This window comes from Egretta garzetta, unplaced genomic scaffold (genome assembly GCF_000687185.1).
Source record: "Egretta garzetta isolate BGI_Z169 unplaced genomic scaffold, ASM68718v1 scaffold343, whole genome shotgun sequence".
Lineage (NCBI taxonomy): Eukaryota > Metazoa > Chordata > Aves > Pelecaniformes > Ardeidae > Egretta > Egretta garzetta.
The window spans coordinates 819590-834303 of NW_009259038.1; the positions used below are offsets into that span (position 1 = coordinate 819590).

Consider the following 14714-nt stretch of genomic DNA (forward strand, 5'->3'; position numbering starts at 1 on the left):
CTCTCTTGCTTAGCGAGGCTTCTGGGCACTACAGCAATAAAAGAGCAAAATATGGAGTGGAAAGTTTGTTCTTAAAGTCTAGTAACGGTCATCACTGAGCAATTACTCTGCTGTAGGGCTGTCTGTCTCTTCTTTCCAGGGTAGTTCAGGCGCTTGAAATCCTCCATGACCTGCAGCATCGTCTTTCCTTTGGTCTCTGGCATCACCAGGAAGACAAAGATAGCCATGGACAGACAGTATGTCAGGAAAATGATGAAACAGAAACTACCAAGACCTTCCTATAGGAAAAGAAAGAGACAAAATGCATTCATATAAATTGATCGAGATTTCTTTCTCTTATGATATGGAGTTTCTTGTTTTGTATTTACTAAAAAGCCTGAGGAATGGCACCGAGTGGTGAGATGAACTGATTCTCCTTTCCTGTTTTCAGGAGGAAAGTTGTATGCCCAGCAGACATTGAATGCCATTGCTTGACAATTCAGGGAAGTGCTGAGCTTCAGTTATTCTTCCTTTCTGCTCCATCCATCTCAGTCAGTGCCAGACTGAGGAAGGTACGCAGCATAATAGCTCTGTCCCTCCTCACACAGTCCAAAACTGCAAAGGCTTTAGTTCCCTGCTACTTATTAGTTCTGGGTGCAATCTCTGGGGCTGCCCATTTTCCATATTAACCCCAAGGGACATGCACAAACAAGACAAGGGGGGAAAAGAAGGGAGCTCCTCATGACATTCAAATGACATCTGTCCCTGTTCCCATGTTTGCCAGTGTCACACTCTAACTGTGTGTAGAGTTAGGCGCATTTTGTGGTTTTGCTACGCTTTCACTAGATATCTGGGTAAAAAGAAAGACGCCATCGGAACTGCGATTAGTTTGGGCTCTGTCCTTTGCGTTGAAGTGTTGAAAAAGAGAAGTATGCTCTGGGTTCAAGAAGGGTCTAACCTCCTCTGAACTGAAAGAAAACACCCTACTTTGCTTACCACAATGAAAGGGAACAAAAGTCCAAGGATGAAGAGTTGGATCCAGTTTGTAGCACCATTCAAAACATAAGCAGCTGGTCTGTATGACTGAATAAATATTTCTGTGGGTAAGGGGCATGATACTCCAGCTGAAAAAAATGTTGGAGAAAAAAAGAAGTTTAGAAAATTTTGCAAGATACTTCTGTAACTCACACTTCAGTTTGCCGCATAAGTTAATGGTTTTAACTGACCTGGAAGTGTTTGAGGTGCTGCTTGGCTCTTCAGGAGGAAGGCATGTAGGATTGCAATATGAAATGAAGTTTTACCTCCTACCACAGTATGGAGGGGAACACTACCCCTGCGCTGAATCACGAGTAGGGATTCACGCTAATTGTGGAACAGTTATGTCTGGGACCTCTCCTAAAGGCTGCAGTGAGGAAGGAATGAGTATATGAAACCGTCCCAGTAGAAAATACCAACCTGGCCCAATGCCAAAGCTCATGATGAAAATAAAGATGAATGCAACAGAGCAGTAAGGCACCCAGGAAAAGGAATCCTGTGGTAGGAAATTGAAAGCAAATAAAATCAGAAATTAAAATTTTATTTATCCTTCTCCATTAGAAACATTAATCACTGCTAGGTATGTCAGTGTTAAACACACATCTGTTTCCTCTTCCTCAAGAAACCTCACAAGGAGATAGTGATCATGGTTGTATAAAGCGATTGCCTTTAATGTGCATGTACATGGCTGGGAACTTAGTCCCAAAAATACTTTTACTCCCACTAAAAGTGATTTGAGGGGAGGGAAATAGTGATGATATCTGCCATACAATAAAACATGAAGATGGGACACAGCTCTAGTACATAAATGGGGTCTTACCTGTAGTGAAAGTGTGACTGTGAGGAGCCCTAAAGCCAAGGCCATAACAGTGTAGCTTTTCCACAGCAGCGTCTTCCTCCCTGCACGCTCAATTAGGAAGCCCTGCAACCAGGAGGACATGCTGTCAGCTCCGAAGGACTGATCTTAAAGGCAGGCACTGGCGGGCTGCTCTGGTAGCTGCCTTCACTGGCCAGGCAGAGGATCTCTGAAGAGTTGGGGACTGGGATGTGGTACCTCCTCTGGGAGGGCATCTGGGGCGACTGAGGAGGACCAGGAGCTGCAGGGAGTGGGGAAGGTGGGGAGGTGCAGGGCTGCAGGGAGCATTGCCTGGGCAGAGTTGGCCTGAGGCGGCACTCTGCAGGCAAAGGATAGCTGGCAAGGACAGGAAAGTGGAAATGCTTGCACTATTAATTGCCGTGAATCCTACAGCCATGACAAGTGGACACAGGGACTATCATCTGCCCTTCCTACACAGGGGCACTGGGACTCCCAAGGCTGGCTCAAACTGGGTCGTGGTTTTGAGGGAAAGACTCTCCTGCCCTCCCATAAATTGACTGTAAATGCCCATGCTTGCACGGTGTGTGGAGATGATTTTGTTCGATTGGTGTGAAGTATTACGGCTGATTTGTTGCACAAGTGTGATTCCTGAAGCTCCATTTACAGTAGTTCTGAAGATTGAAATGAACCATGAGCTACAGCAGAGTGAAATTCAGCTGAAGAGCCACTTACACACAGAACTGTGGTGAGGATCTCGGTGATCCCAACTCCCAGGGAGACATAGTGGATTTGAGGAGGGGGGATTCCAGCCTTTATAAAGACATTGTATGCATAAAAGTAAACCTGGAAAGAATAGAAATGTGTGAAGGCTGTGCCCATGTGGTCATCTTTACACTAGCTTCTGTCTTTTTTTGACAGAAAATAACTAATCAGGCCTTAAGACAAGAGAAAATCTTCTTGATTTCAGTAACTAATCCTCAATGTTTTCACAAGGCTTATCTGCGCACAACAGCTTTTACTAGCAGCTCTGTCTTCAACTCAGTAACAAATATAGCCTTTTTCTTCTTTTTTTTTTTTTTTTCTTGCTTTTAGCACCGCTTTTATTTTATGCTACAGGTTACAATTCTGACGCTTTTCACATGTTTTAGTATCTCATGTACTTTGGATGAGAAACATACAGAAATGTGGACAGTAGATAGTAAGTAAATGGTTTAAATTACCTTTCTACATCATCTTTAAGCCTTTGCAGTGATTTTGATGTTCACTATTTTTCCAAATGTAAGCAATCCTAAAGCATAAGAAATTCCGCTCTTAATGTGCTAAACTTCTACCTGTCCTTTGTGGTATAGTTACTGCTGCACTAGCATGGTTAGAGACTTACGAATCTTGAAGTCTTTCTGATTTTACAAAATTAGTCTGGATTTTGAAACTTTTATGCTTTTACTATAAGCTTATTTTATGTAATAACTGTTCCAAGACTCAATACATACTCAATACTCAATCCTGAAACATAGTGGTATTTCCAGAGAAAAGGTATATTAGAGCGTATGTATCAGTAACTGTCACATATATTACTGGGATGTTGTAATTATCTATAATCAGACAAAATGCAAAGTTAAAGGATTTAGAAAGCAACCCAAAGAGATAAAAGTATGGGAAAGCGCTGTCAGCATACATTACAAACCTGACTCAGCTTGTACTGAAACAGCTGAACAATTCTGGGCAGTGCATTCCGGAGTTCAGAGACTCAGAGGAGGTTATGCTGTTCTTGTCCTGTATTTGAGATTTTACTTTCTCCCCTTCCATTCTCTTATCATAACAGGGTAATCCATAGAGATGCCCTCAGATGATACTTGCTAAAACACAGTTCTCAACTTACCCCAGGTCCCAAACTTCCAGGGGAAAACATTATAATAAACAGTGACAACAGATCCCCTCCTTACAGCCACTGTTGCAGTCAGCTCTTTACTACTTGTTGCAGAGCTTACTTTTTGCCAAGAAACTGTAAGCAATCCAGAAAGCAGAGAAAAGTAGCACACGTACCACATTGGCGCCAATTAACTGCATGCATGAGGAGACGAGGAAGAGGGTGATGAGCTGCCAACGGACGTCTTTGTCACGAAAAAGATCACAAACGCTCTTAGCCTTCTCCCCACGGATGGCTTCTTGCTCTGCCATCATGTCATCTATTTCGGCCGTGTGGTCGCCGTCCCCCCAGAGCTGCTTCACAGCTGGAAGGAGAGGGAGAGAGAAGATGACTCCCGGTCCAACCTCACCATCACAGACATGAATTCAGAGGATTACTCCCTGCCTTGCAGAGTGTCTTATTTGAGCTTTAGGCTCTTTGCTTGTGTGAACTTCCTAGAGATTTGGGTTTAGATTAGGCACAGATCCAGTTCATTGCTGTCTATTTTTACCTATAAATCTTAATCACGACTTCACCTTTTGGCCAATAGCTGCTTACAGCATTTCAATGTAAATCACACCTAAATTTGGACCAATCCTCCCCCGAACACCCTCCTGCTAAAGGTGCAGTTCTAGTGCACACACCAAAACACAGACAAAGAAAAATGACTCCTACATTAAAAAATAAGCCTGCATCCAAAGAGTTCTCTCTTTTGATACTTCAAAACCCACAATGGCTGTTTCTCTGTTTATGTCAGTGGTTGCTGTTAGGGATCCTGAAGAACTGGAATGCTTACGGATCTGGCAGGACAGTAAAGAGCATCCCTTTCTTACACAGAGCCAGAAGGCACCGTAGCCACACCCTGCCTGTTCAGGGCAGAATCTGTATGGATGGAAATACAAGCTCTGTGTGATCACATCCCTCAGAGGATCCTGGCAGAGGGTAAGGGGAATGCTAGTCCCAAGAGAGCACTAATATCAAACCAGAAGGGGCTGTCTTGCATTAAAGCTGAAGGTGGTTTCAGAGCCAAAAGACCAAGAGCCTTTTTTCCCAACTGTACCTCTCTTCCAGGCTTGTGTGGGGCTTTACTGTATTTTCCACTTTTTGCTAAAATGAATGCTTTGTGGCCCACTTCCTTACCTTTGATGCAGCCCTCCTTGTCCTTTTTGTCAATGAGCAGGTAGCGGGGAGAGTCTGGGAAGAAGGGGAGGGTGAGAAGCTGGATGAGGGCAGGAGGTGCGTTGGCTGCCATGAGAACAGGCCAGAGAGCATCCACTCCGAGGACTTCTCTGAAACAAAACCAGCAGAGCGAGAGGAGCTGAGCAACCATGTGCACTGGCACTAGTGCAGCAAGGCTAACTGCATCCTCCTGCAACAGCTGAAGGCCCACAGTGTCCCAGCACAAGCGCCGAAGAACCCACAGTGGCTGATCCCTCTGTTTCTGATCCAAAGGGTCCCAAGTTTCAAGGAAGATGGGATCCACAGGTTATCAGCCTGCTCCTGACTATCCCAAACAGCAGCCGCTGAGTTTCCTGCAGCTTTTTAAACACTGGGGCCAGAATAACGCATGCCTGGGGACGGGACGGACCATCACAGGACAGGCAGAAGGAGCCTGTGCTGGGGGGAGTGAACCCACCATAGGTTTCAGGGCTTGCATCTGTGTTTAATGGGTGGGTGTTCTGGTTTGTGTGTATTTTCAAGAAAGTTTGGATGGATTTGACATTCCCCAGACCTTCTAAAAGGCTAAAAATTAAAGGTCAGTTCTTAGGAAAGATTAATTTCTTTCAAACCCATTGAAATCTGTTAAAGGTTTTAATTATCTATATTTTGATCAGTCTTTGCTAGGAAGCAACACTGTTCTTCAGGATTGAATATTTTGTATGATTTTGGTTTCCCCTTCACGTAAGTCAGGAACTTGGGCTGAACTAATTCAGTCTGACTGCTGAGGACACCCTGAACACATGTCTAAAACCAGTTGCTGATTTGTCTACCCATAGGCTTGCATTGACATACGCATATATTTTAATAACAGAAGAAATAAAATAGCTCTCAGACCTCCTTACCTGAGACCCAGAGCAAATCCTGCAAACTTTCCGACGGCAATGGCAGTAGAAGCCGTTATGGCAATCAGCCCACGGAGCTTCCGCGGGGCACATTCCCCAGCATACATGAGGTGGATATTCAGAGCTAAACCTGAAGCGAGAAATGACTGTCAAGGCAATTCAAACTCCCATATCTCTGGTGGTTTGGAGGGGACCATTATGGGCAAAGCATACAGGGTTAGGCTCCGAGATAATTTTTTAACCATGCTGAGTATGTGTCTGCCTGACGTGAAGCATGTTCCCAGTACCGTGGCCTTGTGTCTTTGCTAAATATTTCACTAAGCAAGTATGTTCCCCTGGGAAGTCTCTTCTTCATCAGGCTGGCCATCCTACAGCCACATATACAAGATTGCTATTGCTCCCTTTAATCTCAGATTATCTATTTCAGTGTCTACTCAGGATGCTATGTGCCTTATTTCGTGCTTGAAACCAACAAGTTAACAAACGCTATATATTCGGTTTGCTCAGTGAATGAATTCATATTTATCCTCTCAATTTTTTTTTGCTGGTTAGTATTGTCTTTATCCAACTGCTTAGGATCAAAAACACTGGCAGAGTGTAATCTTCTGAGGCATCCAGGAGAGAATGAGAATTGCCCAGCTTGAAAACCATTCCCTTGTCTGTAATATGGAGGGCAGTGTCAGCCACAACAAGCAGCAACAGAAACAACAGAGGTCAGCTTTCTATTGAGTGAGCATGCTCCCCTGAAATAGTGCACATTTTGGCTTTTGCACAAGTTGGCAGTACTTTTTATACGGATGTAAAGAGAAAAGAATGAGCAATGGAGATGTCACACATGATTAATTTATGTGTGTGTTTTCTTATTTAGTTAAAAATGCATTCAGCAATCAGGCCCTCTGCAGAATTTAGTAAAAATCTGTGATCCATATACTCAGCCTGGTAAATCCTTGTGACCCTCAGTCACTGCTCTCCCAGCTATTTCATACCATAGGTAGGAATGCTAATTTACCTCCAGACACTCCAGAAAATAATCTTCCAGCGATGATCATCTCAAAGGATCCACACAGCCGGCTGAGTCCCATCAGAGTTGCACTCAGCAGAGCAGGAATATTGGTGAACAGCATGGCCTTCTTCCTGGAATTCATTTAAATTAATGTGACCATAAATATTGTCCATGTGTCATTCACACCCTGAGAGAAGTGGCATTGAATTGTACCATGGTTAAAGACTCTGTGCCGGCTTCTGAGATCAGCTGCAGTGAAGTAAATGGGAAATGGGAATGGGAAAACTCTGTCACGACTGATAAGCTAGTTAAAGTTTTTGATGCCTCTATCGGAGCCAGTATCCACAGTGAAGAACAAGCTTTGTGAGCGGTTGTCTGTCACTTTAAAATGCATGCACTCCGCGTGATTTCTCTGGCCTGGACGTGCTTTGGGATTTATAAGGGAGAGGGTATGATTTTCTCTGTGATCATTGGCAGATTTTGCCATTCTGTTTCTTCACTGAACTGATCCTTCATCTGAAGCAGCTCTGGGCTGCTCACAGTCCCACTTTACAAGCAGTGTTTCTCCCAAGACACAATCACTTTTTTTTGCAGTTTTGGGTCTAAGCAGATAGACTAATGTAATCATTATTCCTACCTTCCAAATCTAACAGACAAATATCCAGCAAACAAGGACCCCAGGAGCCCACCGATGCTGTAAATGGACACAACAAAGGACCACATCAACGTAATCATCTCTTCACTGGGGGAAGAGCCGTATCTCTTCAGCCAGGTCTCACGGGTGAAACTTTTGATGTACTTCAAAAGAAAAACAGAAACCACTGGACTCAGTCAACATGTTTTTGCATAATTACACCTCTTTTTTACTTCTTTTACCTACTTACTGGTCTTTTAGATACATTTCTATTGATACCTTGGTTGAAATCTTAGCCCCAGCAAAATCAAAGGGAATTTTGCCACTAACGCCCCTGGAGTTACTATTTTAGCAACAAGGTGCAATGAATAAATCAAGGAATAAATATATCAACATTAAATATTGACAGTGAGTGCCATTAAGAGGGTGGCACATTAGTCTTTTGTTTATGTGCTAAACCCTGATTGATTTGCTACCCGATCTTTTGAGTGAAATCCAGGCTTGACTTCAGCCGACTTCAGTGAGATCAGGATTTGTTCCTTGATGTGGCCCATTGTGGGGTCTTTCTGACCTACTGTTCGGAACCTCCATGGCACCCTCATTCTTGGTGAGGGTTCCCAATGTGGTATGAGCTCAATGTCCTTGGTGCCATTCAGGATGACAAATTTTCCTTTTTCAGATGCAGGTATCAGTGGTGACCTCAGCTCTAGAGCTACAATCCTTCCTTGTCCTATTTCACCTTACAGACAGTCACTTAGACTAGCGTGTGTGGCCAAGGACATGGTTCAAAGGACTCCCTGAGCACTGGGAAGAGGAGAATGTACTGTGAGCAATCCAAGTCAGTAAGGGAAAAACAGCTGACTTCATAGACATCACTCATCCTCCCCTTTCCCAGTTCTCTCACACCAGACAGAAGTTAAAACCCAGTGAGACACAAGAGCAATAGCAGCCACTCTTAGCACCAAGAAACCACAATAAATCTAGCTTTGAGAGCAGAAGTGAAAAACTTAGTGGTTGCAAATAGAGGCAGGAATGTGTGAGAACATTGAAATCCGTACTGGTAGCTCAATTTTTTGAGCTGTCCATGCTTACCTCAGCAGGAGAATTGATAATGGAGACCTGCAACCCATACTGGAAAGCTCCACCAACACCCAGGACAAAAGCCAGGAGGAAGAGATTGTAGCTCATTTTCTGGCAGGAAATCAAAACAGCAAACAAAGCTCGTGTAGCTATTCAGACATGTCCTGCTTTACCTTCAGGAACTCTTACAGCTGGAGCAATGTCACACACCTGCCTCCTCTGAGACCAAGGAGCCAGCGCAGGGTGCAATAGAAGACCACAGCTACAAAAGCACAGGACAGTGAGAAATTTGAGGAGTGGCAAAACTTGTTGCTCTCTCCCAGAACCCAGTTACACACTTCAGTGCTTCTGTCTTCAGCTTTAGTCATCTTAATCTGCACTATCATAGGGTAACTAGTTGCAGGAGCATGGTGCAATCTGCAAGTGTTATGCGCACTATTTCCATCTATTTGTCCTTCCTCCTCCTCCTCCTTGCCCACTTGCTATCTCACCTAAATTAATATTTTGTTCAGTGACTTGGCTGAGACTAGAGAAACATCCAGGGATTGAAGGGCATGCCTAGTTTCATGGTTTATTCAGCCTTTCTTAGAACTATATCTGATAGGAGGCTTAAGAAAACCCCCACAGTACAGTACTGCGATACATGCATGCCCCATCCCTCCCACTCCCACTGCTCTCTGTTCCTGAGTGTCCTGGTGATATTCTCTCCAGCGATGATGGCACGATGCTGCACTTCTATCTCTATAACAGATCATATTCAAAAGCCATGCTGAACAATGGACTGCCAAACATTCACAGGCTGATTTCTAATCAGATGAATGCCATTGCTTGAATGGGAATTGAATTTTTCCATGTTGCAACATTGTTTCTGACTCAAAGGAGTCAGCTCTGAATAAATTTGGTATTGGGCACATTCACATATTAAATGACAACAATCTCCTGTTTGTCAAAGCACTAGGAAGAAATGAGATTCACAGTCTCTACTGCTAGACACCCCTACTATCCTTTGTGCTAGAAAAAAGGCCTCACATCAGCACAAAACTCCCCATCAGCAAGAAAATCAGTAAGCCCTACGCTAAGTGCAAATTTTATATCATACCTGCAGCAAATTTCTTAGTCTCATCCCCATTCTGTACTGTAACACCATTGCTTGATTTTTCTGTTGCGTCTCTTGGGTCACTTTTCCAGTCTAATAGATTTTAAATTCAGGAGGATTTTTTTTAACTTAATATTCATCCTAAAATTGCTTTTTAAAAACATCTTTGTTTTATCTTTTCTGGGTATCTGTTCCTATACTTCCTTGACCCGAAAGGATTGTTTTCCATCCGTTGGTGTTTACATCTTTTAGCTACTTTGCTATTCAGAACTCCTTTATTGTGGAGGACTTCTTCAGTCTTCAGCCTTCCTCCATCTGTTCAATCATGCAGCTTCTTTTTGTTGCTCTGCGCTGAACTCCCTTGGTTTATATTCCTCTGTTATGTATCAGACATTAAATATAAATGTGCTCTTGAATCCAGTTTGCTTTTTAAAAATAATTCCTTGCAAGTTATTTGATATCTCTCAGATATGACCTATTATTTTAACCACATCTGATTCAGATTTACTTTTCTTTCTGTACTTAATTTATACAACAGGTATTTTAGAATAGCAGAAAGAAAAAAAATATGTATGGCAAAAATGCTATTTGGGGAAAAAAAAAGAGAAATGTATACCAACTTGCATGCAAAGGTAGTCATCTCAGCTTGCAGGCTAGGTCTTTCCTGATGTTTTCTTTGGTTACTTTGGAAAAAGTCGCTCTATATATACAGAAAGTGGAGCCTGAGATAATATTTCAGCACGTGATTTCATTCTTTCCCAGTGTTTGCACTCCCTTTTGTTTGTCATTAAGTTCTTGCTGTTTGGTTTGTCATTATTGTGTTGGTTACTGATGAAACGGTGGATAATTTTGGTGAGCTGTGCATCCATGCCAGGTCACTGGGGAAGAGAAGCTCCAGCAGCAGCTGACAGGCAATAGGAGCTGCAGGAGATGAGTAAAGAACAATAAAAAAGGCACTGATGGAAGCCAAAGTCCAGGGACTGGCGCAAACTAGAGTGGACTGGCTTGGACTCCCCAAGCCATGGGTTGGGTAATCAGTTATCACATTTAAAGGAAAAGTTCCTGACTGCTACTTTGAGCCTCAATACAGCAAAGCCTTCTGAAGCCTGACATGACCAAGCCCGACTATGCCTGTACATTCAACTCTTGACCTACAGGGTCAGTTGACACTTTAAGAGTATTGGTCATTGCCTGACAAGTCTGTGTCCCTATAATATATGGCAGATGCTAGGGAAGTGGAGTAAATCCTGTCTGTAAAATACATAAATTACATCTTCACTTTTATCGATAATTCTCAAAGGGCCTCTTTATCTAGCAGTCTCCAAGATGGTTCTGCTAAAAGGCTTTTACAAGTTATTCAAAGAGCTTAGGGGGAAATCCCTTCTGGTGTGTGGCTGCTCTTGGTGGTTCCCTAGGCTAGGATGCTTTGTGTCTTTGGTGTCTGGAAGAATCCCAACTGGATAAATGGGGACTGAGCTGTGTTGGAAGGGAGATGTGGCTTGTGCAGAGGAGCACTGTTTGAGGACAGCAGCAGTAACTATTTTTCTCTGGTGTTGATAGTTATTAATCAATCCAACAGTGCACGGTGATTTGATTTGTAAACAATAATATGAACTATGAGGCTCTGAGGATTACTTTTCAAGATGTATTTGTGCCTAACACTTCACTTGATAAGAAAATTGACCTGAACAAGTGCCATAAATTTTGTCAGTTGAAGGTGTTTTAATTCAGTAACAATTAACCAACTTGTTAAATGCTTCAATTAAAATGTAACCACTGTTTGTCTTTGCTTAATTAGTCCAAAGACAGTTGATTTCAGGCCATAGTCAGAAAAAATGCTGGAAGTTGGAATTAGTGTTTTCTGACACGGGTACTTGCAGGACTGGCTCTGAAGCTCACGGAAATCAAGTCAACATATGTAACTCCTGAACAGGCGTGTTTCATACTGTCAGGTGCAGACGGCCTCCGTCCTTCCAGTGAATGTTCTGCTGTGGTCTAAATCTCCACGTCCAAAATAAGCTGCTTCCATAGGAGCTCCTCACCACACTCTAACCTTGGCAGAGCGCAGGTGTAAAACCCGACGAGATGCACCAGCAATGTCTGTGAGAGCAGCACAAACTGGACTAGAGAATTACTTGTGCTTTACAACATAGGACTGGAAGGCAACAAACAAGCCATGAAGAAAAGCAGTCTTATAAATAGTCTGCAAAACAACACCCAAGAGTCAGTTGTATAATAAGCCACTTAAGACGTACTAGAAGCTTTCTTCCTAATCCAACTGGCTCATGTTTTTATATGTGAAATAATTAACTGCTCACTATTACTCAACAAGTAGGGGTCTATTTGAAATCACTTAATAACAGAAAAAACAGGAACACCAAGACAAGGTACTGAGAACTTCATCTGGTAGCTGAAAACAGAACCTAATTGTACTAATTTCTGTGTTAGAGAGCCCAGATTCAGGGGTGAGGTAAGAAAGGCTTCTGTAATGGAAGTGACTGTTGGGGTGGAGGAGAAATTCAGAAGAAATTCGGAAGAAATTTTATAAAACATTGCATGGTGGTGTTTGATGATAAGAGAATAAGGCTTCATTCCGTCACTCTCTAATATGGATTCTAAAATATGTATGTGTTACTTAGCACTAAAAACTGAAAACAGATTATTAAATTTTGTTGGGATTTATCAGTCCAAGTATATCTTTTCAAGGTGAACTTAAGAACGTAATGTCCCTAACCCTACTTCTCTCTTTGTGTTCCTGCAAGAGAACATAGCCACTGCTGAACTTCCCCCGGATACCATCCTCTTCTGCTACAACACGGTGGATTTGATTTCAAAAAAACACATAGGTCTGAGCTTTGAAGTTCCATTTCTTGAACTCCACTGAGATATCCAGGAAGGACTTTCCCTTTGTCTCAGGAAGGAAAAACCCAACATAGAGTGCAGTGCAGGCGCAGACCACAGGGAATGGGACTCAGCAGAAATGTGCTAGACTTTTCTGAGGAGGAGGAAAAACCCAAGACAGTGTCGGTGACATTCTGTGTGATGATAAACAGGCCACTAATCTCTGTTCCCGAGTGGACTAACTTCACCCAGGGAGTATTTCTGTGCGCCCTGGTGAGGACCTCACATGCCTGGATGCAACAGCTCCCCAGCATAGCTTGGGAGATTTGACATAGCAAGAATAGTATCTCAAAATGTCTTTTTGTGTCTTTCTCTCTATGTATAATTGTATAGAATGGGGACCCACAGTAGGAAATCGGCCAGATTGGATATTGCAGAGTTCTGCTCCCTTTCGCTTGAGGAATCACCTTAGGGAACGATGCCAGGATCTGGCCAAGGGGAATTACATCACATCTCTAGTCGCAGCTATTCTCAGCTTAGGACAGAGGAGGAATATCGGACATCCATGCCCCAAATTAATCTGCTTCCAGCCTCATATCAGAAATCACCATAGGCAACACGGAGGAAGTTTGGTTATAAGGAATTTTGACCACTTTCATCATACAGGTACTTTTCATGGCAGTGCTATCTTGCTGTGTGTCTGCAAGCTTGTGATTTTCCAGGCCCTGTCTCTTCTTGTGGTCACTATCAGAGCCTCTTTCTTGTATAAAACAGTGAAGAGCTGGAGGTGATTGCTTTGCCTTGGGAACCCACCACAATGAATAGAAAGGCTGTTCTGACCAGAAATAGGTTGAACCAGATCAGAGAGCCATAGATTATGTAAGCAGCTGGCCAGGACATTTGATCAAAATACTTGGTGGGCAGAACTCCTCTTACACCAGCTGGAAAAAGAAATGGCAAGAAAGTTAATAATACTGTTGACGTCGTATTAAAAACAAGAGAACACATACAAACAAGCAAACCCAACATGAAGTATATGAGAATGGTAAATTATTATTCGGTAAATTATTATTCAGTAAATTATCCTCACTAGTCAACAATGCCAGAAAAGTGGTAATGGAGCTTAACTGCAGTGGGGAAGTTTTAGGTTAAATATTAAGGACTGGCTAATTATTCAAACTCTCTTATGTCAGAATGAACTGCTGGGAAAGGTTTTGTAATCCACATTCTCACCAAGACCCAACTGTAAGAATGGCTTATAATTAATTCAACCCTATGACACTGTAGGGACAAGGAGAATAAATTTCTGGCAACTCATGTGACACTGGCAGCTTGATTCTTTTCTTACCTGCTTTCAAACTCATGCACGTGAACAGAGCCTCACATCTACTCACACACCGGGCAAACATAGAATCATAGAATCATAGAATGTTTTGGGTTGGAAGGGACCCCTAGAGGTCATCTAGTCCAACCTGTGCACACACAGCCTGTGTACTGCCCCCACAACCACAGAAACTAATGGATTCTGCCAAGAAAATGCATGTTAGTAGGCTAACAAATTGATGCAAAAATTGTGCTTCCAGGTATCTGCAATAAATAATCAGATGATGTAACCGTCAGTCTCTAGGGTTAAAGTGAAGCATTAGAAATGCTGCTCTACAGCCCTAACAGTGTGGGCAGCAGATCCAAACCTTGTCCATTTAAGACAAGAATAACCTCCAAGTGCCATCACAAGATGGCTGTAAGGAGAAAGGACACAGAGAACAGCACAGACTGTCCCTGCACGACGCTGACTTACCGGGGGCATGCAAGCCCCTGTGAAACAGCTAAAACTGCTGGCAGAAATTGCCTCATTCCTCTGAGCGTGCTGTGGCTAAAGAGGGTCTGAGAGTTTCCATAAGCTGCTTGCACACATCTGCAAGCCCCTGCAGTACCCAAAGGTTTCAGTGAAAACACAGAGGGAACTGACCTGGTCCAATGCCCAAGCTCAGGATACAGGCAAAAATGCAAGGCCGTGCTGAGATAAGGCATCCAGCTCATCTGAGTGTACAGCTGCAGAGACCAACAGAAAACCAGTGAGGGCACTTACACTAATTTGCCACCACTGAACACCCCAGTCATATAAAAGGCAAAGCCCAATTCCATTCTGCTTAAATAATTAAGTAAAGTTTATTACCTGCTGGCTCAGCACGACTATGAAGACAACGGCTCGTGCTGCCGTGAAGAAATTTTCCCCCCCGGGGGCGGGGCCCCCACCCAG

The 14714-nt window shown here is 43.1% G+C and overlaps 1 protein-coding gene across 1 annotated transcript in view; it reads right to left on the reverse strand.

Moving 5' to 3' along the window:
- Positions 1-71: 71 nt before the first annotated feature.
- LOC104122725 (solute carrier family 2, facilitated glucose transporter member 11) overlaps positions 72-14714 on the reverse strand; it is a 15208-nt gene continuing 565 nt past the window's right edge. Inside the window, exons 2-12 of the mRNA XM_035890487.1 lie at positions 8530-8628; positions 7441-7601; positions 6810-6934; positions 5801-5930; positions 4878-5026; positions 3875-4062; positions 2564-2674; positions 1835-1936; positions 1435-1510; positions 976-1103; positions 72-278 (exon numbers count right to left, since the gene is read on the reverse strand). Of these exons, the coding sequence (XP_035746380.1) occupies positions 72-278; positions 976-1103; positions 1435-1510; positions 1835-1936; positions 2564-2674; positions 3875-4062; positions 4878-5026; positions 5801-5930; positions 6810-6934; positions 7441-7601; positions 8530-8628 (1476 nt within the window). The remainder of the gene's footprint in view (positions 279-975; positions 1104-1434; positions 1511-1834; positions 1937-2563; positions 2675-3874; positions 4063-4877; positions 5027-5800; positions 5931-6809; positions 6935-7440; positions 7602-8529; positions 8629-14714) is intronic.